This window comes from Macaca fascicularis, chromosome 20, assembly GCF_037993035.2.
Source record: "Macaca fascicularis isolate 582-1 chromosome 20, T2T-MFA8v1.1".
Taxonomy (NCBI): domain Eukaryota; kingdom Metazoa; phylum Chordata; class Mammalia; order Primates; family Cercopithecidae; genus Macaca; species Macaca fascicularis.
Window position 1 is genome coordinate 85002045 of NC_088394.1, and position 27789 is coordinate 85029833.

The window sequence follows — 27789 nt, forward strand, 5'->3', positions numbered from 1 at the left end:
CACTTGAACCTGGGAGGCGGAGGTTGCGGTGAGCCGAGATCGCACCACTGCACTCCAGCCTTGGGTGACAGAGCGAGACTCCATCTCAAAATAATAATAATAATAATAATAATAATAATAATAATAATAATAATAAAAAATAAGGCAGGAGCTCGGCGCGCAGACCCCCAGCCCCAGAGCCCAGGGACCCCCTTTTGGGAGGACGGGGCGAGGCCCAGCAATCCGCGTTCGGAGCGGTCCCGCGCGGCGTTCTGATCGGGGCAGCCTGAGGCTGGCGGAGACCACGGCGCCTGCCTCGGCCACGGTTCACGAAAAGCCCGCGGCCCCGACCCGGCCACAACGGGACAGGCGGGAGGGGGAACGCGCGCGCCCGGAACCCGCCGCCACGGGGACGCGCCGGGGGGACGCGCCTGGGCGACGGACGCGCCGCGCCGGGGACGCTGTTGGGCGCCGGAAGCGGTTCCGGCCCGACTCACGACCGGGGAGGACCCGGCCCGACTCCGGCGCGCGCGCGGCGGAGGACGAGGAAGAGCTGGGGCGAGGCAGATCTTGCCCCGCGACCGCGGCCGTCTTGTAGGTGCGGGCGGCGGGGCCCACGGGACCGAGGCGGGGTCGGCCGGGCGCAGAGCTCTCGGGGGCGCGGGTTCCGGCGCCCGCACCTGGGCCGCAGCTGGGCTTGAGCCGTGGCCCGTGGCGCGGCCGCTTCCCCGCGAGCCGCCTGGGGCCGGGCGTCGGCCTTCCCGGGCCGCCGAGCCTCTAGTGTCCGGTGGGGAGCGGGGCCCCCCGCGCGGGGTCGGGGGAGAGAAGCCGTGCTGACGCCGGTCCCGGTGAGACGGTCGAGCCGGCGGGGTCCGTGTGCAGCATCCTCAGAGTACCGTGTTCGGTTGTGTCTGGAATACGTTCACTTCCATTTCTCATTGGGCCTCAGAAGTCACCCTTGAAGTACTCCCCGTTTGAGTTGTTTGCTGCGTGCACCTTGCTGGGCGCGTGGGGCACAGCTTCATAGCCGGCCTGGCTCCTGAGGGCAGGTAGATCCGTGAGCAAACGATGGCGACGTGCGGCCGTGAAGTATTTGGAAGGCCCTGCAGGGGAGCCCATTCCCTGGAGAGAGGGAAGGTTTACAGGGCTGAGGCCGGTGCGGTCAGGAGTTGATGTTGCCGTCCTAAGTCTAAATTCCAGCAGGCAGGCCAGGTGCAGTGGCTTCTGGCTGCAATCCCAGCCCTCTGGGCAGCAAAGTCAGGAGGATCACTTCTGGCCGGGGGTTCAAGACCAGCCTGGGCAACATGGTGAGAACCCTGTCTCTACAAAAAATGTAAAAATTAGCCGGGTGTGGTGGTGTACACCTGCAGTTCCAGCTACTCAGGAGGCTGAGGCAGGAGGATCACTTGAGCCCAGGAATCGGAGGCTGCAGTGACCCACGACAGTACCATTGCACTCCAGCGTGGGTGGTAGAGCAAGACACGGTCTCAATAAATAATAAAACTAAAAAAGACGAGGTGATATTTGAACTGGGCTTGGAAGAATGTTTAGGAATTTGCCAGAAAGGGAACGCGTTTAGAGATGGGAACACGAATTGTTGTTGCTTTCCCAGCCTGCGAGGACAGACATTCGTGATAGGGCCCAGGGCTGAGACCTTGTTGAGGAGGGGGTTCACATGGTGGGCCCAGGAGCACAGGTGTTCAGGTGTTACTACCGCTGGACCCTGGGAGCTTCGTGGCGTGAAGCCTGGCTCAGGCCAGTGTTCTTTCCGCAGGTGTTTGGGGACATAAGATGAGGCTTCCCTTGCTCTCACTCCTTTGGCTCTGAACCGTCCTCTCAAGGCAGACACAAATGGTGGATTAAACTGTGGGCTTGGGATTGTTGCGTCACCTTTCCAGATGGCATTTTTTAAATAATATTTTTCTTCCTAAAATCGATATGAGTTTCAAGTGTATTTTTCCCTTTTGGTTTTTTTGATTTGAATGTCCTGTTCATGAATGCAATGTGAATGTCTGCTACTTAAAAATGTAATTTTGAAAACAACCCCCCAAACCACAGGCGTGATGCTGAAATGCATCCTGCCCTGCAGGCCAAGCACAGCCCTCCCCTGCCCCACACCCTCCCCTGCCCCACACCCTCCCCTGCCCCACACCCTCCCCTGCCCCACACCGTCATCGGGGCAGCCACAGGAGGAAGTGCTGGCATCCACTTCAAACACAAGGTCTGGGGTGGGGGGCCAGGTGTGGTGGTGAACAGGTCAGGTGCCACTTTATTCATGTTGAAACCAGCCCCTTCATTTGAATGCCAGTGTCGTTCTGATCTAGTAATTTTTGTTGTGAGGCTCCATGGGGAGCACCCTGCTGAGCATGGCGCTGCCACTTGTCTTCTGCCTGGCCTGTGCCGGACCATTCGTACATTCTCACGTGGAGCCTGTGAGGCAGATCTTGTTACTGTCCCATCTTAGTGGTGGGAAGTGAAGGGCTAGGCCAGTGAGGAAATGAGGACAAAGAGAACGGCCATTCAAGTCGAAGCGTGTGGCAACTCTAAACTCTGCTGTTAACCAGCACTCTGGTGAAGACGGAAACGATGCCTCCCGCTGGCGCTGCATGTGTGTTCCCGAAAAGCCCCAGTGCCTGAGTGGTCTGATCTTAGAACCTGATGGCTAGAATACCGAGAGGGCCTGCCTCCCTCCGCGAGGGCTGGAGAGCAGCTGTGTTCAGTGGCTCAGTGGTTCCAGCACGCCTTCACCAAGGAGGCTGTCCTGGCTCATGCACCTTTCTCAGCTTCTGACTAGAGTCCTCTCCCAGCCACGTGGTGACGCCGCTGACCTTGGGTTATCAGGGTGCCACGTAGCAGGGGTGTGAAGCTGGCTGATGAGGGTGGAGACCCCTGGCTGAGCTCCCTTCGTTTGGTGGGCAGTGTCCCTCCAACACTTCGGTCCTGGTGGTGATGGGGAGCCCCACGGTAGAAGGGGTCCCGGTGGTTGAAAGGTGGGGTTCTCTCTGAGGGAGCTGCGGTGCCTCTGGACCGGGAGGTGTGCAGGAACACCGCTCATGGCCATCTGCCCTGAGTAGACTCTGTCTGCTTGTTCAAGGCAGGACTCTGATCCGATGACTGAGGATTTGACCTCTGTGCTGAAAAGAATTGATGATTGAGTGCTTGTTGGTGTCAAGCCTGAGGGACTTAAACGCTGGTTTGATGGGGCTGGTTCCGTTTTCCACATGCTTGGTGGGAGAAGAAATCAGCACCTCGTTGGAGGGGACTTTGTCAGTATTTCTCAAAATTAAAGATGACCCAGCAATGTCACTTCCTGGCATCTGTGCCCTAGACACCCCGAGTGAACGCGGCCGTAGGTGCCAGGACTCTCCCCTTCCCCCGGCAGACGCTGGCTGGGCCGGGCCCTTCTCAGCCTCCGTAAGAAGCTTCCCCACCAGGCCCTCCTCTGTCCCTCCTGCCCGTGGCCTCTCCTCATAGCACATGGGCTCTGTGGGAGCTGGGACCATCTCACATGGGGCCAGTCACGTCTGTCACCTCACAGGGGTTGGTGGCAGGAGTGCCCAGCCACAGGCAGGGCTCTGGATTCCGCCCAGGAGAACAGCAGTTTCTTCTCAGCCAGCACTTTGAGTTTGCCCAGCCCAGCTGTGCACATCTGCATCGCCAGCTCTGCTGACCTCTGGGTTTTGTGGGGAATCCACTCTGACTCTTGCATGGCTTCACGCTGCAGGGTGACCCAGGAATTTGTAAAAATGCCAAAGTGGGGGCTGTGCTCTGGTGGTGTGTGCTCAGCATGTGGTTAGCGTGCTCTGGTGGTGTGTGCTGTGTGTGCCCAGCGTGTGGTTAGCGTGCTCTGGTGGTGTGTGCTGTGTGTGCCCAGCGTGTGGTTAGCGTGCTCTGGTGGTGTGTGCTGTGTGTGCCCAGCGTGTGGTTAGCGTGCTCTGGTGGTGTGTGCTGTGTGTGCCCAGCGTGTGGTTAGCGTGCTCTGGTGGTGTGTGCTGTGTGTGCCCAGCGTGTGGTTAGCGTGCTCTGGTGGTGTGTGCTGTGTGTGCCCAGCGTGTGGTTAGCGTGCTCTGGTGGTGTGTGCTGTGTGTGCCCAGCGTGTGGTTAGCGTGCTCTGGTGGTGTGTGCTGTGTGTGCCCAGCGTGTGGTTAGCGTGCTCTGGTGGTGTGTGCTGTGTGTGCCCAGCGTGTGGTTAGCGTGCTCTGGTGGTGTGTGCTGTGTGTGCCCAGCGTGTGGTTAGCGTGCTCTGGTGGTGTGTGCTGTGTGTGCCCAGCGTGTGGTTAGCGTGCTCTGGTGGTGTGTGCTGTGTGTGCTCAGCGTGTGGTTAGCGTGCTCTGGTGGTGTGTGCTGTGTGTGCTCAGCGTGTGGTTAGCGTGCTCTGGTGGTGTGTGCTGTGTGTGCTCAGCGTGTGGTTAGCGTGTGCACAGCACAAGCATGAACTCTCTTTGTCGGAACTCGGTTCTTTGTGGTCTGCAGAAACCTTTTCTGAGCAGCAGCTTTAGTTAGAGGAAAGCTGTCATCCCCCTTTCACGTGCTTCTGTCATATTGAGAAACAGCTACAGACAATGACAGGCACCTTCTATATCCACTCGTGAGTATCGCCGGCCGCCCTAGTGCTCCACTCCTTGGCACCCCAGAAAGCACCGTCCCCTGCACCACGCACCCCAGACACTCCCTGTGGCTCTCGGCAGCGGAATTCTGGCCTCGGGGCTGTGACCCAGAACACCCAGTGCCTGGTTGGTTTTCTGTGTGTGGATTCTCCTTGTTTCCGTGCCCTCACACCTGTAAAGCAGTGCAGGATTGGTTGGAAGTGAGGAAGGAAGCATGGTGAGGCCGCCCTGGTTTGCTGCTTTCTGAAGCTGGCACAGCCCACGTGCTGATCTTGTGTCTTGTGTCTGGTCAAGCCCAGTTGTTTCCTTGACATTCTCTGGGTTTCTCTATGGTAGCAGAGTGTGGGTGTGTGGGCGGACCAGCCATGGCCCTGCCTCTGAACAGATGTGGAGGGCAGAACATGGGTGCCTCACGTCAGGAGATGATGTGGCCTACAGGGCTGACCGTTTGGTAGAATTCAGAGAAGACTCACACAGGACGTCCAGGCAGCCCAAGGAGCCGTGCTGCCCTGCATGGCTCGTTTTCCTCTGGCCTGGGCCAGAGGCAGGAGATCCCTCTGCTGGCTGGGACAGGGGCTTCATTAAGAGCCCCAGGCTAGCAGAGGAGGCAGACACCCAAATCAAACAAGCAGAAACCAAGGGCAGTAGTTGAGGGTCTCAAGCACAAAACATACTTTGGTTCTGACAGTTTTCACTGTCATGAGATTTGTTTTGTTAGGTGACGATGAAGTGTTGTATACGGTTTCAGACTAAGAGCAGAGAATAAAACTGTTTAGTACAAACCGCAGGCAGTGACACGGTAGCTTTCCCCTCGCTAGTTAACGAAAGAGCTGTGCTGGAGAGAGCGAGCCTGCGGAACGTGGGCGCAGATCCCGCAGAGGGGATGTGGTGTGCGGGAGGAGACGCGACAGGGTCGTGGGGTCACTGCTGCCCCTTGGTTTTATTTTATAATGTTGTCTTTAGCTTGGAAATGAACATGCTTCCCTTCCCCCATTGAGTGTTGAGTGTTGTGCCTGTGAGAAGCGTTAGACACACAGCCTGGGTCCTCAGCACAGATGCCCGTTGGCAGGTGTCCTCGCCGGCCTTCCGGGTTACAGCGCCAGTCCTGGTGCCCGCCCCAGGAGGATGAGCATGGGCAGGCCTCGTGCCCCTCCACCTGCTGAAGCAGCTGTGCCCGCTGCTCTTGTGAACTGCGAGCTTTCCCTTACCTCTGTCTGGCTCGGGAGCTGGGTGACTTTGAACTTGGCCTCCTTTGCTTTTCTGTGTGTGAACAAGTGGTTGCCTTGTTTGTTTACTGAACAGAGTGTGGTTGAGGCAAAATGCTGAGATGAAACCTAATCTAATATGTGTGTGTTAGATGGTAGCATCGTTGTCAAAATAATACTCATTCAGAGTCCCTGAGAACCACATGGACAACTTGACTACGCGTGGGCCACAGGCCTGGGACGCTGTCAGAGGCCCCTGAGTGCCCAGTGGGTGCTTCCCCCAGGAAGGGAGGCAGACCAGCCTATTCTTACTTCAGAGGCTGAGGTAGGGACAGCGCAGTACCTGAAGGAGCTGTGAAGCTGGGGGCTTGAAACCAGAGTGAGTGACTGTTGTTCACCCCAGCAGGCCGCATCAGCGCAGGGAAGGAAACATAGTCAGTTCTGCTGGTCATAAAGAGTCTGAGAAAGCAGATTGTCCCATGCCCTCGTGAGTTGAGCAAAGCTTCGATTATAAAAGGCCAGGGATGCAGGAGCCTTGTGGAAAGTGCCACCCCTTCTCCTCGCTCTGGAATGCGGGGGCTCTGCCCTGGCCTGTGTCCGCGTCCTGGGGCGGTGTCCCATGGGCAGTGTCCTCTGGCTGCACAATGCATGTTGCAGAGTTGGACCAGCCCTCACGCGTCAGGAGCGTTGTGCCCTGGCTTGTTCTCGGTCTCCTTTCTCTGAATGAAGAATTCCAGCGGACAGCGGGCCCGCACAGCTCCTCCCAGCGAGCCCTTGCTTCCTGCTGATTTATTAGTCATTTAGTAAAGTTTTTTGGGGGAAAGGGGAGAATTATAGTTCAACCTAAAACACATTCTCTAGCCCTGTGAATTGCCTGGTTTAAAGCTTGGCTGGGCTGGGCGCAGTGGCTCATGCCTGTAATTTCAACACTTTGGGAGGCCGAGGTGAGTGGATCACCGGAGGTTGGGAGTTGGAGACCAGTCTGGTCAACACGGTGAACCCCTCATTTCTACTAACAATACAAAAATTAACCAGGCATGGTGGCACGCACCTATAATCCCAGCTATTCAGGAGGCTGAGGCAGGAGAATCACTTGAACCCAGGAGACAGAGGTTGCAGTGAGCCCAGATCATGCCATTGCACTCCAGCCTGGGTGACAGACCAAGACTGCATCATAGATAGATAGGTAGGTAGGTAGGTAGGTAGGTGAGCCCAGATCATGCCATTGCACTCCAGCCTGGGTGACAGACCAAGACTGCATCATAGATAGATAGGTAGGTAGGTAGGTAGGTAGGTAGGTAGGTAGGTAGGTAGAGTGAGACTCCATCTCAGATAGATAGGAAAGAGAGAAAGAAAACATAGTGAGAGAGAGAAAGAAAAGAAAATAAGGAAAAAAGCATGGTTTACACCTACCATAACCCCAGGACTTTGGACCAGGCTGGGCAACACAGTGAGACCTTGTCTCTACCAAAAAAAAAAAAAAAAAAAAAAAAAGCTGGGTGTGGTATCACATGCCTGTGGGCCCAGCTACTCGAGAGGCTGAGGGTGGAGGATGGCTTGAGCCCAGGAAGTCGAGACTACAGTGAGCCATGATTGCATCACTACACCAGCCTGGGCAACACAGCAAGACCCTGTCTCAAAAAAAAAATAAATAAATAACCTTGGCACCTCACCACATTTCCACTGTGCACCTGTGTGGGAAGGGTCTGAGAGAGGCAGCACTGTGTCTGCCCCGGGGGCGGGGTCTCCAGGCCATGCCTGTTGTGAGCGGGGGGCCGTGTCTGCCTCAAGGGCGGGGTCTCCAGGCCATGCCTGTTGTGAGCGGGAACAGTGTCTGCCCCAGGGGCAAGGTCTCCAGGCCATGCCTGTTGTGAGCGGGAACAGTGTTTGCCCCGGGGGCGAGGTCTCCAGGCCATGCCTGTTGTGAGTAGGAACAGTGTCTGCCCCGGGGGCGAGGTCTCCAGGCCATGCCTGTTGTGAGTGGGAACAGTGTCTGCCCCGGGGGCGAGGTCTCCAGGCCATGCCTGTTGTGAGCAGAGGCTGTGTCTGCCCCAGGGGCGAGGTCTCCAGGCCATGCCTGTTGTGAGCGGGGGGCCGTGTCTGCCTCAAGGGCGGGGTCTCCAGGCCATGCCTGTTGTGAGCAGAGGCCATGTCTGCCCCAGGGGCGAGGTCTCCAGGCCATGCCTGTTGTGAGCAGGGACAGTGTCTGCCCCGGGGGCGAGGTCTCCAGGCCATGCCTGTTGTGAGCAGGGACAGTGTCTGTCCCGGGGGCGAGGTCTCCAGGCCATGCCTGTTGTGAGCGGGGGCCGTGTCTGCCCCGGGGGTGGGGTCTCCAGGCCATGCCTGTTGTGAGCAGAGGCTGTGTCTGCCCCAGGGGCGAGGTCTCCAGGCCATGCCTGTTGTGAGCGGGGGCCGTGTCTGCCCCAGGGGTGGGGTCTCCAGGCCATGCCTGTTGTGAGCAGGGACAGTGTCTGCCCCGGAGGCGAGGTCTCCAGGCCATGCCTGTTGTGAGCAGGGGCCGTACTGAGCTCTTCTCCACACTTCCTCCTCTCATGGGTGGTTTTCCAGGCTCAAGATTCTAAAACCCATTATTCAGATGTACCTTAAGTGTATTGAATTTTATATGCTTCTCCTTGAAATAAACTTACCTAGTTTATTTCATTGTTCAGAATCTTGTGTGATTTGGGAATCCTTAAACTAGTGAAGTGAAATAGAAAGCTGAGATGCTGGGCGCGTACGGAATGTTCCAGTGGCGTGGGCGAGGAAGGCTGGATGCGACCTGTCTGATGTGCTGCCTCCTGACTGAAGGTGCAGCAGGCGTACCTGGCTGGGTACTGGGAGGTGTTTTAGATCCTGTCGTGGCTACGTTCGGATGGGACGGTTGGGCACTCACGTGCTGTGCCTTGCCTTTCTCCAGGTTGGCCCCAGGAGGCTCCCGGGAATGCCTGTCCGTGCGATGCTGCCCCATGTGATGCTCACCTTCTGGCGCCTGGGCTGTGCCTCGGCCTCCTGCCGGCTGGCTCCAGTGAGACACAGAGGAAGTGGCCTTCTCCACACAGCCCCAGTGGCCCGCTCGGACCGGAGCGCCCCTGTGTTCACCCGCGCCCTGGCCTTTGGGGACAGAACCGCCCTGGTTGACCAGCATGGCCACCACACGTACAGGGAGCTTTATTCCCGCAGCCTTCGCCTGTCCCAGGAGATCTGCAGACTCCGCGGGTGTGTCGGCGGGGACCTCCGGGGGGAGAGGGTCTCCTTCCTGTGCGCTAACGACGCCTCCTACGTGGTGGCCCAGTGGGCCTCGTGGATGAGCGGCGGTGTGGCAGTCCCCCTCTACAGGAAGCACCCCGCCGCCCAGCTGGAGTATGTCATCTGCGACTCCCAGAGCTCTGTGGTCCTTGCCGGCCAGGAGTACCTGGAGCTCCTGAGCCCGGTGGTCAGGAAGCTGGGGGTCCCGCTGCTGCCGCTCATGCCAGCCGTCTACACTGGAGCAGTAGAGGAACCAGCAGAGGTCCCCGTCCCAGAGCAGGGGTGGAGGGACCAGGGCGCCATGATCATCTACACCAGTGGGACCACAGGGAGGCCCAAGGGCGTGCTGAGCACGCACCGAAACATCAGGGCTGTGGTGAGTGCCGCCCCTCGCCGCGATGGCACCGGTCACGGCACGGCACTCCGGGTGGGCTCCGGGCCCCTCGCCGCGATGGCACCGGTCACGGCGCGGCACTCCGGGTGGACTCCGGGCCCCTCGCTGTGATGGGATCGGTCATGGCGCGGCACTCTGGGTGGGCTCCGGGCCAGAAGCACATCTGTTCATTTGCTTCTCTGTGGAGTCGTTCACGGTTGTCACCGTCCTGCAAACCCGTGTGAGATACACGGACGCAGGCCTGCAGGGTGTAGCCACTAGCCACGCAGGACGGCTCAGGCAGGGGCGAAGCCTTCAGGTGTAGAGGGATTGAGGGGCCGCCGAGTGACCCCGCCAGGACCACGTGGCATGAGGTCAGAAGGGGCCACTCACTGCCTGTGATGCTGAGGGGCTTTTCCGAGGCCAGCCACATGTTAAGATGCCTGGTCGGGACCCCACGTACACCTGCGTCTTACTCGTTATTTTTGTGTCCTGTGACCTCAGTCATATCTTCACAGAACTCTCCACTTACTTGTCATTTGTATAGTGTCATAAAGTCTCCTATGCGGTTGAAGCAATAAAGTAAAAATGAAAGCCGAAAGCCACGAAGGGGAAGGCAGGAAGTGGACCCCACGGAGTCGTGGGTTGATGGAGGCACCATGAACACGCTGCAGGCTAGGCCCTGCGTGGCCTGCGCCATCACTCCTGGAAGCAGCGCGCCTGTCGGGAGGGACGGGCTCCTCTGTCCTTGCTGAGGGGAGTGGCACTCACACGTGCTTGTCCCTGGAGCCTGTGCAGGCAGCAGGCAGTGTCCTCCGTGAGACTGGACGGTGGATTCAGTGGGCCGTGCCTCACGCTGCTTCTCAGTAAGAGCTGAGGATGCGCTCAGGAGCCTGGCCCTGGGTTCTGTCCTGGCTGAGCAGGTAACAATAATTCACAAATCGGCAGAGCTCTGCAAGGGCAGTGCTGTCAGCTGAGCCAGTGGTTGGGCTAGGAGTCAATTCCAGCCTGAATGGCGCTGGATCCCTGAGTCCAGGCTTGGGCAGGGGCGGAGCTGGGGATGGCGATGCTGAGTCACAGCTCTGTCTGCCTGGTGTCTGCAGAGCCACTCCCCCACTGTCTAAATTCCGTAAAGCCCCTGGCTGTGTGTGGTGCTGTCCTCTGTCCCCAGGGTAAGTGAGTGACCCAGCAGATCTGCTGTGGTTTCGTCATCATCTTGAGAGGCTGCTAGAGGGGAGCAACAAAGAGCCAGCCTTCTTCCCCTGCCTCAGCTGAGAGGCCCACAGCTCCTGTCCCTGAGCCCCAGGTCTGTGTATGCTGCTGCGGACCACAGTCTCGCTCCTGCTCTCAGCTGCGCTCTTGTCCCCTGCAGGTGACCGGGCTGGTCCGCAAGTGGGCATGGACCAAAGACGACGTGATCCTCCACGTGCTTCCACTGCACCACGTCCACGGTGTGGTCAATGCGCTGCTCTGTCCTCTCTGGGTGGGAGCCACCTGTGTGATGATGCCTGAATTCAGCGCCCAGCAGGTGAGTCAGGGTCAGGGCTCCTGGCCGCACCCTCAGACCAGCTGCCTTTCCCTGGTTGGGGTCAGGGCTTCTGGCCACACCCTCAGACCAGGTGCCTTTCCCTGGTGTGCAGTCGCCCCATCTACAGGGGACACGCCAATGCCGAGACCCTGGGTAGCATGGAACCCTGTACTTACAATGCTTTTTGCTATACATACGCACCTATGATAATGCTGAATCAGTAAGTCAGGCACAGTAAGAGATTAACAGCAACAGAACAGTTATAACCACATACTGTGATAAAGTTATGGGAAAGTGCTCTCCTCTCTCCAGAATACGTTCCGGCACCGTGCTCGTCTGTTGCGGGACTGCAGTGGGCCGCACGTCACTGAAACCGTGAATAGTGAGACTGTGGATGGGCTCCTGGGGCTGCAGCAGACGCTCACACACTTGGTTTAAAATACTGCGAGTTTGTTCTGACATGCTTGGAGGCCAGGATTCTGAGACGAGTCTTGCGGAGCTGACGCTGGGTATGGTGGGGCTGCTCCGACAGGAGGCTCCAGGACAAAGTCCGTTCCTGCGTCTTCCAGCTTCTAGAGGCCGCTTGTGCCCTTGGCTCCAGCTGCTTCATGTCCGGCTCTGCTTCTATAGGCACACGGCCTCCTTCTCTCCATAGTCAGGGCTCCTTCGGCTTCTCTATGTACAGCCTATGCGGATATTCCAAGATAATCTCCCATCCTGAGGTCCTTCGCTTCACCCACCTGCAGTTCCCACCACTGCGTGAGGTGACACATTCGGGGTACAGGGTGCAGGGCGTGGCCCCTTGAGCTACGATGTGGCCACTGTGGCAGCTCTTGGTTACTCCAGAGTACTGGCCCGGCTGGAGAGCTGCTGGCTGGGAGGGTTACTTTGGAGTATTGGCCCAGCTGGAGGGCTGCTGCAGAGTCTCTGTTTCCCCACTCTGCGTCGCTTCCTCTGTATTGTCTCCCTTGGAGCAGGCAGGGAGGGGAGGACGTGGCACTGGCCACACACAGCCCTGGGGTGGAAGTAGTCGTCGCCAAGCTGCCACGCGCAGCCTTGCCTGTGCAGAGCTGTCTCCAGGGCAGATGAGGATGCTGCTTTAGAGGGAAAGGACCTGGGCTCGAGGTGGGACCCTGTGTGCAGCATCAGGCCTCTCCTGTCAGTTGGGGATGGTGGTGGCTTTTAGGAGTTGCTGTGGCCCTGTGTGCATTCCAGCTGACTGCAGGTGAGAGCCACTCACCAGGCTGCAGAGGGCATGAGGGGCAGGCCTTGAGCCCACAGGAAGGACGAGGTGTGCGTATGTCACAGGTGTAGTGAAGCGGAGCCCTCCGGTGAGGCCACGGATGTTTTCCAACCTCTGCCCATGTAATGAATACGCCTTTTATTCACAGGAAAAAAAGTTTAAAAAGTGAATGTAGGGAAAAGCCCTTAGGATTTGGGTCGTATCATGATCGTTCTCAGCACAGAAGAGCCCATCTCTGAGGCCAGATGCCTGGGGTTGGGCTCCTGGTCTGTGCAGGGCTGTCCTGCAGGGCAGACGTCCCGGCCAGCAGAGGCACAGTCCTAAAGCCCAGAGCACAGCAGCCACTAGTGGCTGGTCCCACACTCACTGCTCTTGCTAGGACTCTTCCTGTCTGAAGTCTTTCCGGCCCCCTTGAAAGCTGTGTGGAACTCTGAGGCCTCTGACCCGGAGCTCAGGACTCAAACCCTAGTCCGGTGTAAATTTCTCCAGGAAGGGGGCCCTGTGAGCGGTCGGCCCCGCCCACCTCGCTTCTGCTTCTGCTGCAGCTGAGAGGCCCCGCCCACCTCCCCTCTGCTGCAGCTGAGAGGCCCCGCCCACCTCCCCTCTGCAGCTGAGGCCCCGCCCACCTCCCCTCTGCTGCAGCTGAGAGGCCCCGCCCACCCCCCCGCTGCAGCTGAGAGGCCCCGCCCACCTCCCCTCTGCTGCAACTGAGAGGCCCCGCCCACCTCCCCCCTGCTGCTTCTGCTGCAGCTGAGAGGCCCCGCCCACCTCCCCATTGCTTCTGAGGCAGCTGGGAGGCCCCGCCCACCTCCTTGCTGCTGCCGCTGAGGCCCGTCCTTTTCACTGTGGGGCCCCCGACCCCACACAGTGGCTGGAGGTGGAGAGAAGGCCTCTCATCTGGCCCTCCACCTCTCTGACCTTTAGTCTCATCCCCGGAAAATAAGGGGTCCTGGCCACATAAGCCCGAGGGGCGTGTAGGAGGGTCTGGCCTGGTCTGTAGCCTGGCTCACAGTGGGCACAAACTTCAAAAAGAGAAGGGGGCTCTTCTCCAGCCTCCACTGGAGGGAAGGTCTCGAAAGAGAAGCCAGTATGTAGAACAGCTTTCTAAGAGCAAGTGAGCCAGTTTCTTCACAGATGATAACACTGGGCTTTAGAGAACGACCTCTTTAAAATCTAGCAGTTACTGCCGTGCCAACGAGAGGTGGCTGCCAACACACTTGCGTCATTAGCCGTGAGCTCCCTCCACTGCTTGCCAGGGCGCCTGTAGCCACAGAGCCTCCCGAGGGCCCCGTCACCAGGGTCACCTCCTGAAGAGCCTCCCCAGGACCCCGTCTCCCTGACACACTCCACATTCTTGTTGGCTTCAGCCCTTATTTTTCATGGACATCTCAGCACTGACCACAGCTGCGACACAGCACTCTGGTTAAGATGGCAGACACTGAGGTTGCCTCATCTGTGTGGTCCATCCTGGAGACATCTGCCTGGCGCTCTGCTCCAGACCTGTCCTGGCTCCCCCGGTAGGGATCTGGCTTAGTGGCCCGACCCTCCCTATGGCTGTCTCTGGGGTGCGCCCTAAATGGACACAGCTGTCCTTGGTGAACACAAAGGTGGTTTTGTTGCAGTGAGTTCCCTGTGTGTGTGCTGTGTGGGTGGTGCAGCGCCTGGTGTGTAGGGACCTTCGGTGCCTTTGCTGTGTCTCTGGGGGCTCCTCTGGGGCTGTTCCCTCCTCTCCACCTTGAGCCCCCTCCTTTCCTTTGGCTGTCAGCTCTGTCGAGGGTGTCGGTTTCTGTGCCTGTGACTGGGCCTCCTCAACCTGCCCCACCTCAGCCCCTGCTCCTTGGCAGCCTGGCCCTGAACCTCTGTTGGGGGCTGCCCGGGCACTGACGGTGGCTGGTCTGCCATGGTCACTTGGGCAGAGGCAGCAACGGCCTTTGTCGTGGACCGTGCCAGGGTGAGATGCAGCTGCAGGGGCAGAGGCAGAGCATCTCCCAGGGAGCCAAGGGCAGGTTGGTTCCGTCCTCCCCAGTAAAGAGTGTGTTACTCTCAGGGTGAGAGGCAGGTGGGTGCAGGTGCTGGCACAGACCAGCTGTCAAGGATCTGGACTTTCTCAGCTTGCTTCTTCTCCAGCACTGTGTGAATGACACCACCTGGCTCTTTCTGGTGCCCACACACAGCTTGGGAGCTGCTGCTGTGGCGTCTCTGCCCGGGGCATCAGCCATGGGGGTCCCTGCCCTGGGGTCTGTGTCACAAGGGCGTCTGCCCAGGGGTCTCTGCTCTGAGAGTGTCTGCCCTGGGGTCTCTGCCTGGGCATCTGCTGTCATATTCCGGACACTGCAGACTGGCTCGTTAATGGACACGGGAAAGCCTCAGACCTTCAGTGGACACAGGAAAACCTCAGACCTTTAATGGACACGGGAAAGCCTCAGACCTGCACTGTTTTTGACGCTTACTTCAGATTTTTCTCTAAACTATGCTGTGAAAACTTAATTTTTTTTTTTTTTTTTTTTTTTGAGATGGAGTCTCGCACTGTCAGCCAGGCTGGAGTGCAGTGGCGCGATCTTGGCTCACTGCAACCTCTGCCTCCTGGGTTCAAGCGATTCTCCTGCCTCAGCCTCTTGAGTAGCTGGGACTACAGGTGCCCGCCACCACAGCCAGCTAATTTTTTGTATTTTTAGTAGAGACAGGTTTTCACTATGTTGGCCAGGCTGGTCTAGAACTCCTGACCTCGTGATCCGCCTGTCTCAGCCTCCCAAAGTGCTGGGATTACAGGCGTGAGCCACTATGCCCAGCCAAAAATTTAATATTTAAACAAATTCGATGCTGTGGCTACAAAAGATTGCAGCTCTTTTCCATCAATTCCCAAGTTTCAGGGTTTCTGACTTTAGAAATTTCTATGTGTAAAATCCAGCTGTCAGCGTTATTGAATATTGGGGTTCTGTCTAAGATTGTATTGAAGAATGTGTAGGATACAAGTGTGGGGTGACCAGACACCTGCGGTGGTATCGGACAATCTTAGACGCGGTGTCTTCAAGTCATCCTGCATAGAGGGCTGTGGGTGTCAGTGCCTGCAGGTGACGGATGGGGTTGGGGGACAGGAGGAGGATGCCGGAAGATGGATGTGCAGCCACAGCCTCTAGAGATCAAAGTCGCCAGAGGCTCAGATCAGTCACTTGCCTCCGACAGCGCTGCCCTGGCCGACATCCTCAGGATCGCAGCATGGACTCAGGAGGGCAGGGCAGCAAATCAGGGCGGCTGGGGGTGACTCCTCGGAGCAGCCTGCGTGGGAACTGCCATCTGGCGGGGTCTGTGCTGTGGCAGCTTGGGTTAGAGCAACAGGCCTGCTCCTGCCGCCTCAGAAGCACTTGCTAGTTAGTCAAACGTTAAGGCGCCCTTCAGGGGCCTCCAGGTCCTACAGGTCTTGGAAGTGTGGCAACACATTGGGATGTGCTGGAGGAAGGAGGTCGCGCTCAGCTCTCAGTGCCCTTCTTTAGGGTGGCAGCTGCCGTCTGAAGATTTGGATGACTTCCAAGAAATGCCATCCTTTGTGTCTTTCACCTCTGTGCCTGCTCCCCGCCCCTCAGCCTTGTCCCGCTGTGTGTGTGCTCTCCCCTCCTCAGCACCATCCTATTACACGCGTGCTCTCCCCGCCTCAGCGCTGTCCCTCTACACGTGTGCTCCGTTTTCCGTGCCTCAGTGTCACGTTTGTGTTCTGGTTCACTGTACTGTTTGACAGTTGATCTGTGTGTTGCATCAAATGCAGTTTGTTCTTTTTGCATTGCCGTGTTGTATTTCATAGTGTGCAGAAGCCACAGTATGCTTATCCATTCTGCTCTTGAAAGATTTGGGATTGTTTTCAGTTTGTGGCTATTAGAAGTCACGGTTGCTATGAACATTCTCACACAGATGTCCCTGTGGACATTTCTCTTGGATCTGCACCTCCTGGTGCCGGCTCACAGGCTAGACATATGTTTCATTTGAGTGGAAACTGCGGAAGAGTTCTCAAACGTGGCTGCATGTTTCATCCACCCCCAGCCCCATTCTTCTGGTACCAATTTACTATATTAGTCCATGTGCACGCTGCTGCTAAAGACATACCCAAGACTGGGAAGAAAAAGAGGTTTAATTGGACTCACAGTTCCACATGGCTGGGGAGGCCTCAGAATCATGGCGGAAGGCAAAAGGCACTTCTTACATGGCGGCAGCAAGACAAAATGAGGAAGAAACAAAAGCAGAAACCTTGATAAACCCATCAGATCTTGTGAGACTTATTCACTATCATGAGAATAGCACAGGAAAGACCAGCCCCCATAATTCAATTACCTCCCGCTGGGTGCCTCCCACGACATGTGGGAATTCTGGGAGAAACAGTTCAAGCTGAGATTTGGGTGGGGACACAGTCAAACCATATCAGGAGTCCTTAAATTTGTTAAATTACCCACACGTCTCCTCTTCTGGTACCTTCATTTGTCCCTGCAGAGGTTCTCCAGGAAGGACCATGCTTCCCCGTAACTCATTTCCCTTCAGCCTGGAGAACTTCTTTTCAGTAGTTCTTGTAGTGCAGCTTTGCTGACATATCCCTCAATTTTGTTTCACTGAAAATGTTTTTATTTTCAAAAACAGTTCTATCGAGATACAATTCACACACCGTAAAATTCACTATTGTGAATTATGAATTATGTAGCCATTCCCTCAAACCAGTGTCCATTTCCCCCCAATTCCCAGCCCCTGGCAACCGCGAATCTGCTTTCTGCCTCTAGACTTTCCTTGTTTTAGATGGCAGTGCGTGCAAATGGGTTGTGTCACACTCAGTCTTTTATTCCAGCTTCTTTCACTTGCAGGATGGTTCTGAGTTTCGTCCATATTCTATTGTGTGCATTAGTAGCTTGTTCCTGAGTAGTACTTCATCGTGTGGACTCATCCATTCACCATCTGATGGGCATTTGGAATGTTTCAGTTTGGGGCTATGATGAATAATGCTGCTGTGAACATTTACATATAAATCTCTGTAGACACGCTTTCACTGATCTTACATAGACACAGAGGGATAGAATTGATGGGTTGTATGGTGACTTTCTGTTTAATGTTTTTTTGTTTTTTTGTTTTTTTTTTTTTTTGAGACGAAGTCTCGCTCTGTCACCCAGGCTGGAGTGCAGTGGCCGGATCTCAGCTCACTGCAAGCTCCGCCTCCCGGGTTCCCGCCATTCTCCTGCCTCAGCCTCCCGAGTAGCTGGGACTACAGGCGCCCACCACCTCGCCCAGCTAGTTTTTTTATTTTTTAGTAGAGACGGGGTTTCACCATGTTAGCCAGGGTGGTCTCAGTCTCCTGACCTCGTGATCCTCCTGTCTCAGCCTCCCAAAGTGCTGGGATTACAGGCTTGAGCCACCGTGCCCGGCCTCTGTTTAATGTTTTAAGAAACTGGCAAACTGGCTGGGCATGGTGGCTCACACCTGAAATCCCAGCCCTTTGGGAGGCTGAGGCAGGTGGATCCCTTGAGGTCAGGAGTTCGAGACCAGCCTGACCAACACGGTGAAACTGTCTGTACTAAAAATACAAAATTAGCCGGGCACAGTGGTTCACACCTGTAATCCCAGCTAGTCAGGAGGCTGAGGTAGGAGAATCGCTCGAACCCAGGGGGCGGCAATTGCAGTGAGCCAAGATTGCACCACTGCACTCCAGCCTGGGTAACAGCAAGACTCTGTCTCAAAAAAAAAAAAAAGAAAGACAGACAAGAAACTGGCGAACTGTTTTCCAAACGGCTGTGTTGCTGTATGTTCTCACCAGCAGCGTATGAGAGTTTTCATTTCTTTACGTCCTGCCAGCACTTGTCACTGGCTTCAGTTTGTGTTTCCCTAATGACTACTGATGTTGAGCTTTTTTTTTTTCTTTTTTTTTTGAGACTGAGTCTCGCTCTGTCTCTCAGGCTGGAGTGCAGTGACTCAGTCTCGGCTCACTGCAATCTCCACCTCCTGGGTTCAAGCACTTCTCCTGCCTCAGCCATCTCAGCAACTGGGATTACAGGTTCACAGCTCCAGGCCCAGCTAATTTTTTGTATTTTTGTAGAGATGGGGTGTCACCATGTTGGCCAGGCTGGTCTTGAACTCCTGACCTCAACTAATCTGCCTGCCTCAGCCTCCCAAAGTGCTGTGATTATAGGTGTGAGCCACCACACCCTGCCAGATGTTGAACATTTTTTATGTTTATTTTTACTTTTTTCCTTTTGAATTATTTTTGTAGAGACAGAGCCTCCCTATGTTGCCCAGGCTGGTCTCACACTCCTGAGCTCAAGGGATCCTCCCACCTCAGCCTCCCAAAGTGCCGGGATTACAGGCGTGAGCGCCGCGCCCAGTGCTGTTTTTTATGTTCTTGTTTGCATCCATATGTAATCTTTGGTGAACTGTCTAATGAAATCTTTTGACCATTTTTAAATTGGGCTATTTGTCTTCTTATTGAGTTGTAAGAGTTCTCTGTGTATTCTGGATACAAGTCTCTTTTCAGATGTATGGTTTGCAAATATTCCCTTTAACTGCAGCTTGTCTTTTTATTTTCTTAATGTGTCTTTTGAAGCACACATTAATTTTGATGAAATTCATTTTATAAAAAATTTTTAAAAATAAATTCATTTTATCAATATTTAAACTTTATAGATTGTGCTGTATCTCATCAGAGAAGTCTTTGCCTGTGGTTACAGGTCATGTCATGAAGATATTCCCTTTCGTTTTTTCTTAGAAGTTTTCTAATTTTAGCTCATACATGGAGGTTTCTGACCCACTTTGGGTTAAGTTTGCATATGGTGTGAGGTAGGGTCTAGGATTCACCTTCTTCGTGGAGATATTCAGTGTGTCGTTGCCATTTGTGAGAAAGATTTGTCCTTTTGTCCTTTCCCCCGTTGGGGACTTGGCTTCTTTGCCAAGAATCACGTGACCAGATATCTGTGCGTTGATTTGTTTCTGGACTCTCAAGTGTGTTCTGTGGGTCTCTTGTCTGATCTTACACAGCATCACACTGTGTTCATTACTTCTGGTTTATGTCAGTTTTGGAGTTGGGAACCGTGTGTTCTCACCTTTAATCTGCCTTTTGAAATTTATTTTGGATCTTCTGGGTCCTTTGCCTTTTCATGTAAAACGTAGGATAAGTGTATCAATTTCTGCAAAATGAAGCTTACTGGAATTTTGGGAAGATTGCTTTGAAGCTGGAGCTCAGTTTGGGAAGAACTGCCGTCTTCACAATGTGGAGTGTTCCCGTCCACGAGCGTGTCCTCTCTCTGCCTGCTTGTCTGTTCCCCCACCCTCCCTCGATGGCAGTGTTGTGGGCGCTGCTCCGCGGGTGCTGCCGTCTCCCGCACTCTGGTCGCCTGTCTCTTTGCTTTGCCGTCTGCACATCAGCGTAGATCACGCCCGTTGACTGTGTCTGACTTTTTTCCTCTTTTCTGCTGTGTCTTGTTTGTTATTTGGTCTATTGAATGAATTCATTTCACATCTCATGTTTTTCAGTTTTACAATTTTTTGCAGTTCCACTTCTCTTTGCAATTCTCCATTTTCCCCACGTTGTTCATCTTTTCTTCTAAATTCCTTAATCTGCTTGTTGCAGTTATTTGAAGGGCTTTGTCTGGTGGTCCTGATATTTGGATTTCCTGAGACTTCTTCAATTTGGGGTCACATCTTTGTTTCCTTACATGCTTTGTAACTTTGAAGAGTCCAATCTTTGTCTTTGAAAGAATTATACTATTTCTTCTCTGGAGATTCCTGCCTTTCTCTGCCAGGCAGCTGTGGTGAGGTACTCATCACTGCCAGAGTCCAGTGAGGAGATGAGATGGACTAGGGCTGGACTGTGGCATCAGCATCCGTCGACCCCAGTTTCAATGCCCTGTGGGCAAGATCTGTCCTGTATGTCATGAGCCTCCCTTAGGTGCTGACCCCACAGCACGAAGAGTGCCCTCCGCCACACCGTTCGGGGCTCCGTGTGGAACACTGGGGGTAGAGAGGGCCGTGGAACGAGCGTGGCTCACCAGGTCTTCCTGAAGCTTTATGGGCAACGCGAGAAACCACTAACAATTGAGGAACTTAAAACGTACTTATATGTAAGCAAGAAATGTTTATTATGGAGTAAAATATAAAATTCACATGACTCTTTTAAATAAAAGACTTCACCGTTTACTAGTCACTGCATGCCTTTGCATACTGGGAAGTGTGCTGACTTCGGGTCTGCGGGCGGGCGGCCGCCGGGGCCTCCTGTCAGCTTCCCCAAGGTGCACATCCGCCCTCCTCTGTGTACCTGGAAGAGCCTGGCCACTCACGTCTGTCCAGGCTGCAGATCCCGAAGGCCTTTCCCAGCTCTACTCGTGATTGCTCTTCCCCCCACAGGCCAAATGCAGTTGTCCCGCGCAACATGGCTTCTGTGGAAAGGGGTCAGAGTCTGAGGCACCCCTTTTAGACGGGAGGCACTGCAGACTCTTGAATGTAAACCATGAGAACGTGAGAACTCTGTGCCCGGAGCCAGGAGCCTCTGCCACAGCCTCAGTGCCTGCTCATCTTCCTACCGAGCGCTTCCTTTCCTCCGCCGCAGGTCTCCGCCTGCTCATCTTCCTACCGAGCGCTTCCTTTCCTCCGCCGCAGGTCTCCGCCTGCTCATCTTCCTACCGAGCGCTTCCTTTCCTCCGCCGCAGGTCTCCGCCTGCTCATCTTCCTACCGAGCGCTTCCTTTCCTCCGCCGCAGGTCTCCGCCTGCTCATCTTCCTACCGAGCGCTTCCTTTCCTCCGCCGCAGGTCTCCGCCTGCTCATCTTCCTACCGAGCGTTTCCTTTCCTCCGTAGGTTTGGGAAAAGTTCTTAAGTTCTGAAACGCCGCGGATCAGTGTCTTCATGGCAGTGCCTACAATATACACCAAGCTGCTGGAGTACTATGACAGGCATTTTACCCAGCCGCACGCCCAGGATTTCTTGCGTGCAGTTTGTGAAGAAAAAATTAGGTAAGTGAAGAGTCCACTTTCCCGCTCAGAAAGTCTTAAAGATCAACAGATGCCACTTATTTCTAATAAATCACTTCTACTGAGTCCTGGGAAGCACGGCTTTCCGTTTCCTTTCGATGTGCCCTCGCTCTCTCCCCATCCCTCTCTCCCTGTCTCTTTCTCTCCCCATCTCTCTCTCTCTGCCCGTCTGTGTGTATATCTATAATCTCATCCACGTCGATAGCTGCTTGGATTCTGTATCGCTCTCTCTGTCATTCTCTGTCTCTCTATCTCTCTCTGTCTCTCCTTGTCTGTCTCTATCTCTCCATCTATCTCTCTGTCTTCTGTCTCTCCGTCTGTCTCTCTGTCTTCTCTCTATATATCTCCTGTGTCTCCATCTCTCTCTGTCCATCTCTCTTTGTCTCCCTCTATCTGTCTTCTCTCTTTCCGGTCCGTCTCTCTCTGTCATGGAGTCTGAAGGACAAGGGTGAGGACGCTAAGCTGACTCGCTCACGCATGCCTCGTCTGCCCACATGTCCCACGGCTCCTGCCTCTACTATGCAATGCCTTCGTGGGCAGCCCTGTGACGCCTCCTGCCTGGGGCATGTTCTGCTGCTCTTCCTCTCAGCCCTGCTCCTCCCCTCCCAGCTCCCTGGATAAACCCCTCCCTCCCAGGGCGAGCTGGTCTTTTGGGCCACTCGGGCGTGTTTGCTTTGCACTCCTGCATGAACCTGCAGGCGTGGGAACGTTTCTTTTCCCTCGTGGCTGTTGGAGTGCGGTTCACTAACTGGAAATGCACACGCGTGGCTCAGTGAGTCTTCACACGCATCCCAGGCCCTCCTCCAGCAGAGTCGTGGGTGGGGTACTTTTTCTTTTTGTGAGAGGGAGGGGTGGTGTGGCGGGCGCACTGCAGGAACTGAAGGCTTGACTGTCATCCAGTTTCCAGTGGGTTGTGTGCGTGTCTGTGGCTGCCGCGCACTCCTCCCAGTCCCCAGGAAGTGCACAGGGAAGCGGCACCTTCGTTCCTGGAGAGAATTCCGGGTTGTGCAAGGCACATGTCTGATCCCACTTTGCTCTCTTTGCCGTTCCTTTGCCCCTTTTTTGTGAGGCCACCGGAGCCCATGGTTTTGCTGCTGCTACTGCTGAGATGCCTTGGGGCTGGGAAGACCCCGAGCTGAGCAAGATGAGCAGCATGTTTTACCAAATCTAAGGAACGGAGGGCAAGAACGAGGTCAGTGAAGGAGAGGATCAGGTGATTTCCGGGATGACGGAGACAATGAGACCTCAGCCATCTGGATCTCCCAGCGAGGGTCCTGTCAGTGGTGCCTCCTCATAAAGCAGGGGCAGCAGCAGGGACCACTCTGCTCAAACCGCAAACAAAAGCACCTTCCCTACTGCCCGTGAGGCTGCAGGAAATGCTGTGTGAGCAGCGCGGGCACTCAGGGTTCTCAGGACCCGTGTTCTCCTGCCAAGCCTGAGCCAAGCGTGTGAGCCAAGACGGCTCCAACTCTGTGGGCGGTTCTGAGCCCCTTGGGTGTGCCCGGCCCCGCCCCTTGGGTGCTGCAGCCATTCATCCATGTCCACGTTCTCCTGTGGAGCCCTCCAAGCTGAGCTGGCTCTAGTCCCCAGATGTGCCTGGCTGCGGCCCACAGCACCGTGGCTGTTCATCTGTGATCAGCTGTGTGGTGAGCAGCTGCACGGTCACTGTTGTTCTTGAGCGTGGTTGTGAACAGCGCAGGAACTTTGCAGGGGACACCACGGACCCTAAGCACATTGTTTACCCTCATTAGCTGTTGGACCTGCTTCCTTCTAAAATAAAACCAACAAATCATTTTCAAAAAACAAAGTAACGCCCTAGTGCAGACTGCAGCATCGGTCCCAGGTGTCGCACGGTGGTGCCAGACCCACGCCTGGGGCTCCTGCTCTCGTGAAGGAGCTGCCGCCTTTGCACGCGACAGCCGCGTCCCGAGGGGCTAAACCTGCCACCTTTGCATGCAAGGGCCACGTCCCCAGGGGCTAAACCTGCCACCTTTGCACACGAGGGCCGCGTCCCGAGGGGCTAAACCTGCCTTTGATTGTGCCGCGTAGGCTCATGGTCTCAGGCTCAGCTGCCCTGCCCATCCCGGTGCTGGAGAAGTGGAAGAACATCACGGGCCACACCCTGTTGGAGCGGTATGGCATGACTGAGATCGGCATGGCTCTGTCCGGGCCCCTGACCGCCACAGGACGCCTGCCAGGTACGAGCATTTCCCACAGCTGTGTTCCTCTCCCACTTTGCCCTGAGCCCCCCAAGGTGGGCCAGTCTCGAACCACCCACATTTGGAATGAAAGGCGGCGTGAAGGATGCTGCCCTGTGGGACAGGCCACCAGGCCAGGAGAGCACTCAGGCTGCACGGTGACCTGTCCCCTCTGGGCCAATCAGCCTTCTCCCAAGTCTCAGTCAGGGGTGGGTGGGGGGTGTCTGTGCTGGCCCCTGGCTGGATGACTGGGGAGACAATGGGAAGAGCAGCAACACCTGGAACACAGGCATCGGTGCACGTCTCAGAGGAAGGCCGGGGGCCATGCTGCTGGCTCCAGACCACATCTGTGGTGGGAGCCTCCATCTGTCTGGAGTCCGGGTGCCACACAGTGCCAGCAGCAGTGCCAGGGCAGGTGGGTGTGGTGGGCAGGGTGGGATGAGTCAGGCACCTGTCTTCCTTCTCTAGACGTGGGCTCCTGGTACTGGGCCCCTCTTGTCCAGCCCTCCCTAACACATCCCATTCTGACTTTCATCTGACCCAAGCCTTCGAGCCCCAGGTCCTCCACAGGGACTTCTGGGAGCGGAGCCCACTGCTGGGGGGCCGCCCTGCTTGTTTCTGTGTGGCCCGTTCAGTCTGTCCAGAGCGGAAGAGAGAGCTCAGTGCAGACGTAAAAGTGAGACCATCCCGCACGTCTGTCTGTGCAGCTGCTTACCTGCAACACAGTAAAATTCACCCCTCTGGTGTGCAGCTCTGAGAGTCTTAAAAAACATCATCACAGTCAAGATAGAGGTAGAGAAGGGTTCCTCACCTCAGAAACTTCCTTCCTAGTGCTTAGCACCCCCTCCACCCCCGAGTCCCAGCCCCTCATTCCTGTTTCTCTTCCTGTGGTGTTGCTTCTTCTGGGAGGTCACGTGGCTGAATCCTGCAGGACGTGGCCTCTGAGCCTGTCTGCTTCCGCCCACAGTCGCCTGTGCTGTGTGCATCAGAGTCTGCGCCTTTCACTGCTAAGTGGCATCCGTGGTGCTTCCGCCCGCAGTCGCCTGTGCTGTGTGCATCAGGGTTTGCGCCTTTCACTGCTGAGTGGCATCGTCGCGTGGATGTGCCACCACTTGTGACCCTGTTTTAAGCAATGACACGTAAGATGTTATAAACATTTGTGTGCAGATTTCTGTGTGAACGTGGGTTTTTATTTCACTTGGGCAGATACCTAGGAGAGAGATTGCTGTGTTGTCTGAAGCTGCCGAGCTGTTCCCCAGGGCGGCTGCGCCCTCCCCTTCCCCCTGCGATGGGCGGGAGGTCAGGAGCACCCGTGCTCCAGTGGGCGGTGGGGGTGTCTTGTTGCGTTCATGATTCTCTCATGACGGTGGCGTTGAGCACCTCTTCCTGTTCTTGTCATTCCATTTTCAATTGGGGCATTTGTTTTCTTGAGTTTTGAGAGCTTTTTAAAATTCTGGACGCAAGTGTCAGCCGTGTGATTTTAAATATCGTCTTCCAGCTTGTGGTTGGTCTTCCCATTCACCTAACAGCATCTTTAAAATCAGGAGTTTTAGATTTTGGCCCAGTTTATCAATTTGTTTTACGAATTGTCTATATGAGGTCCTATCTAATAAATCCTTGCCTAGCCCAAAGTCACAGAGAATAGTTTCAGCTCTTACATTTAGGACGGTAATCCACTTTGAGTTCATTTTTATACTCAGTGCAAGATACGGGCCACAGATACTCAGTGCAAGATACGGGCCACAGTTCCTCTTTGGTGTGGACGTCTAGCTTTTGAGCACTGTTTGTTGAAAAGACTCCTTTCTCCATGGAACGGGTGATCTTTGTTGAAAGTCCGTTGACTCCTCAGGGGCCGGCTCCTGGACTCTGCTCTGTCCCGTTGCTCTTCCCGCGTGCCCTTTGGCTCATTCCATGCCTGCCTGATTCCTGGGCTCTAGGGGAAGCCTGGACATGGGGGTCCAGGCCCAGGCGGGGACCAGCTGGTGCCAGGCAGCGATATGGTGCTGGGGCCTGCAGGGTGAGTGTGAGGGCTGCTGGCTGCTGGCTGGGAGGAGGAGAGGCTGTAGGCTTAGGGCCCTTTGCTGGGCCTGGGGAGCCGTGGGGGCTGCTGGGAGCCGTGGGGGCTGCTGGGAGCTGTGGGGGCTGCTGGGTGTGTTCTGAGTGTAAAGGGAGGTTTCTGTTTGCCTGGGTCATTGTGAGCAGAATGACAGGGCCATGACAGTGAGATCCTCGGCTGCTGTGCAGAGCTGCCAGCGGGGTGGCCACATGGAGTGCAGAGCCTGCTGCGACAGGGCCCAGGTAGTGGGCAGGTGGGGGCGTGTTGTGAAAAGAAGTCAATGCGAGTGGTGAGAAATAGATCCTAGTCTCAGACCCCAGGAAACCACCATCAGTGCCGGTGGCCCCTGCCATGGGCCAGCTCGTGCTTTAGTCTCAGACCCCAGGAAACCACCATCAGTGGCGGTGGCCCCTGCCGTGGGCCGGCTCGTGCTTTAGTCTCAGACCCCAGGAAACCATCAGTTTGGTGCTGGTGGCCCCTGCCCTGGGCTGACTCACACATCCCCACAGTGGCTATGGCACCAACTCTTTCTTTGGTGGCTAGAGCTCCCTGGTGGAAATAAGATGGGGACCTTGAAATCAAATGTGAGCAGTCCCTCGAGTCTCTGTCCTCATCGTCGTCCTTAGTAGGATGTGCTGGTTTTGTCCAGTGCCACCGGCCACAGTCACCACATAATATGGACAGAATGAACAGAGCTCAGCTCGCTGAGGGCTGCAGGCTGCAGGCAAGTGAGAACTGAAAGGGTAACGGGCTCCAGGCTTTGTCCTCTCTTTGTTCCAGACGTGTGAGCAGGACAGGTTCTGTGTATTCAGAATCTGTCTACACAGAGAGTTTGCAGTTGACGATGGCTGTTTACATAGAATTGCTTTGTGGGCGTCCTCATTTGATCTTCTCAAAACAGCCCCTGCTGTGGGGTCATTTTTTCCATTCACACACAAGAACCCATGGAGCCTGCCAGGGGTCATGCGGCTAGTGAGTGACGCAGACGCACACACACACACACTTCCCAGGCAGTCACGCTGCCAGGAGCACGGTGGCCTCTTCAATGGTTTCAGGAGCAGCCCAGGGACCGCTGTCCACACCGAGGGTGCCAGGAGCAGCCCAGGGACCGCTGTCCACACTGAGGGTGCCAGGAGCAGCCCAGGGACCGCTGTCCACACCGAGGGTGTCAATAGCAGCCCAGGGACCGCTGTCCACACCGAGGGTGCCAGGAGCAGCCCAGGGACCGCTGTCCACACCGAGGGTGTCAATAGCAGCCCAGGGACCGCTGTCCACACCGAGGGTGCCAGGAGCAGCCCAGGGACCGCTGTCCACACCGAGGGTGTCAATAGCAGCCCAGGGACCGCTGTCCACACCGAGGGTGCCAGGAGCAGCCCAGGGACCGCTGTCCACACCGAGGGTGTCAATAGCAGCCCAGGGACCGCTGTCCACACCGAGGGCGTCAGGAGCAGCCCAGGGACCACTGTCCATCACCGAGGGCATCAGGAGCAGACAGGAACCCAGAGGCCTGGGGGAGGCTCACCCTCCCCGCACTGGAATCAGAACTCCCAGGCGAACAGGAAGGAGCCCCAGACAGATGGTACAGGGAGAGGGGTCCCCGGTTGAGAAAGGGGATCCAGAGACCCTGAAGCTTCAGGGTCATTGGGCAAGAAATGCGAGAGCACCAGTCCCCGAGTCTTCAGCTACCGACTGCAGGTTTCCTCAGGTGCCAAAGACAAAGCCTGGGCGCTGGGGACATTCCCTCTTCTCTAAAACAGAATGAAGTATCTGATTTTGTCCTTGCCTCTAAATCACCAGCAGTGTCAGTTCTTTGGTTTGGAAAAAAAGTAAAGTCGCCTCAGCATTAAATCCAACAGGCCCCACAGAAACTCCAAAATGCAGCCTCCTGAGCCGTGTTTCCGGAGGACACAGTGGAGAAGAGTATTCCTCACTCTCAGGCTCTAACCCCCACCCCGGTGGCCGTGGCTTTGGCACTCGGGTCGGCTCCAGCGGCAGGCTCTGGGCTCGCTTGGCCTCACTGCGCAGTGCCCCTCCGTGCTTGGGGGAGAGAGAGAAGCCGGGTGGAGGGTGAGCTCTGTCGCAGTTACGGTTACGGCGGGCATGCCCTGTGCGGTTCCTGTGGAGGGAGATGAATAATTCATGGCCGACGACTGCTGGGCCTAATCACACTCTAATTGGAGGTTGAGTTCAGAGGCGCTCACAGCTCCTGGGCCGCTCTGTGGTGTTGACAGGGGCCTCCAGGACCTCACTGGTGGTTTCCCTTCCCTGGGTCCCAGGCACGCAGAGCACCAGGGCGTCCCAGACACCAGGACAGGGGCCGCAGGCCAGTCAGAGTTATCAGGGAGGGGCTGGCTGACAGAGATTTTAGAGG

General features: G+C 55.9%; 1 protein-coding gene across 35 annotated transcripts in view; it reads left to right on the forward strand.

Moving 5' to 3' along the window:
- Positions 1–458: 458 nt before the first annotated feature.
- ACSF3 (acyl-CoA synthetase family member 3) overlaps positions 459–27789 on the forward strand; it is a 66389-nt gene continuing 39058 nt past the window's right edge. For 11 of the 35 annotated variants that reach the window (XR_012429399.1, XR_012429396.1, XR_012429395.1 and 8 more), the window contains exons 1-5: positions 459–577; positions 8709–9413; positions 10783–10938; positions 20992–21146; positions 23214–23362. Coding sequence is in view for 16 of the 35 variants with exons in the window: in XM_045382882.2 (XP_045238817.2) it covers positions 8733–9413; positions 10783–10938; positions 20992–21146; positions 23214–23362 (1141 nt within the window). In the remaining 19 variants the exon portion in view is untranslated. Of the gene's footprint in view, positions 578–8708; positions 9414–10782; positions 10939–20991; positions 21147–23213; positions 23363–23651; positions 23778–23907; positions 24531–27789 lie in introns of those variants that run through there. The other 24 variants (XR_012429398.1, XR_012429397.1, XR_012429393.1 and 21 more) reach the window with 12 other exon arrangements.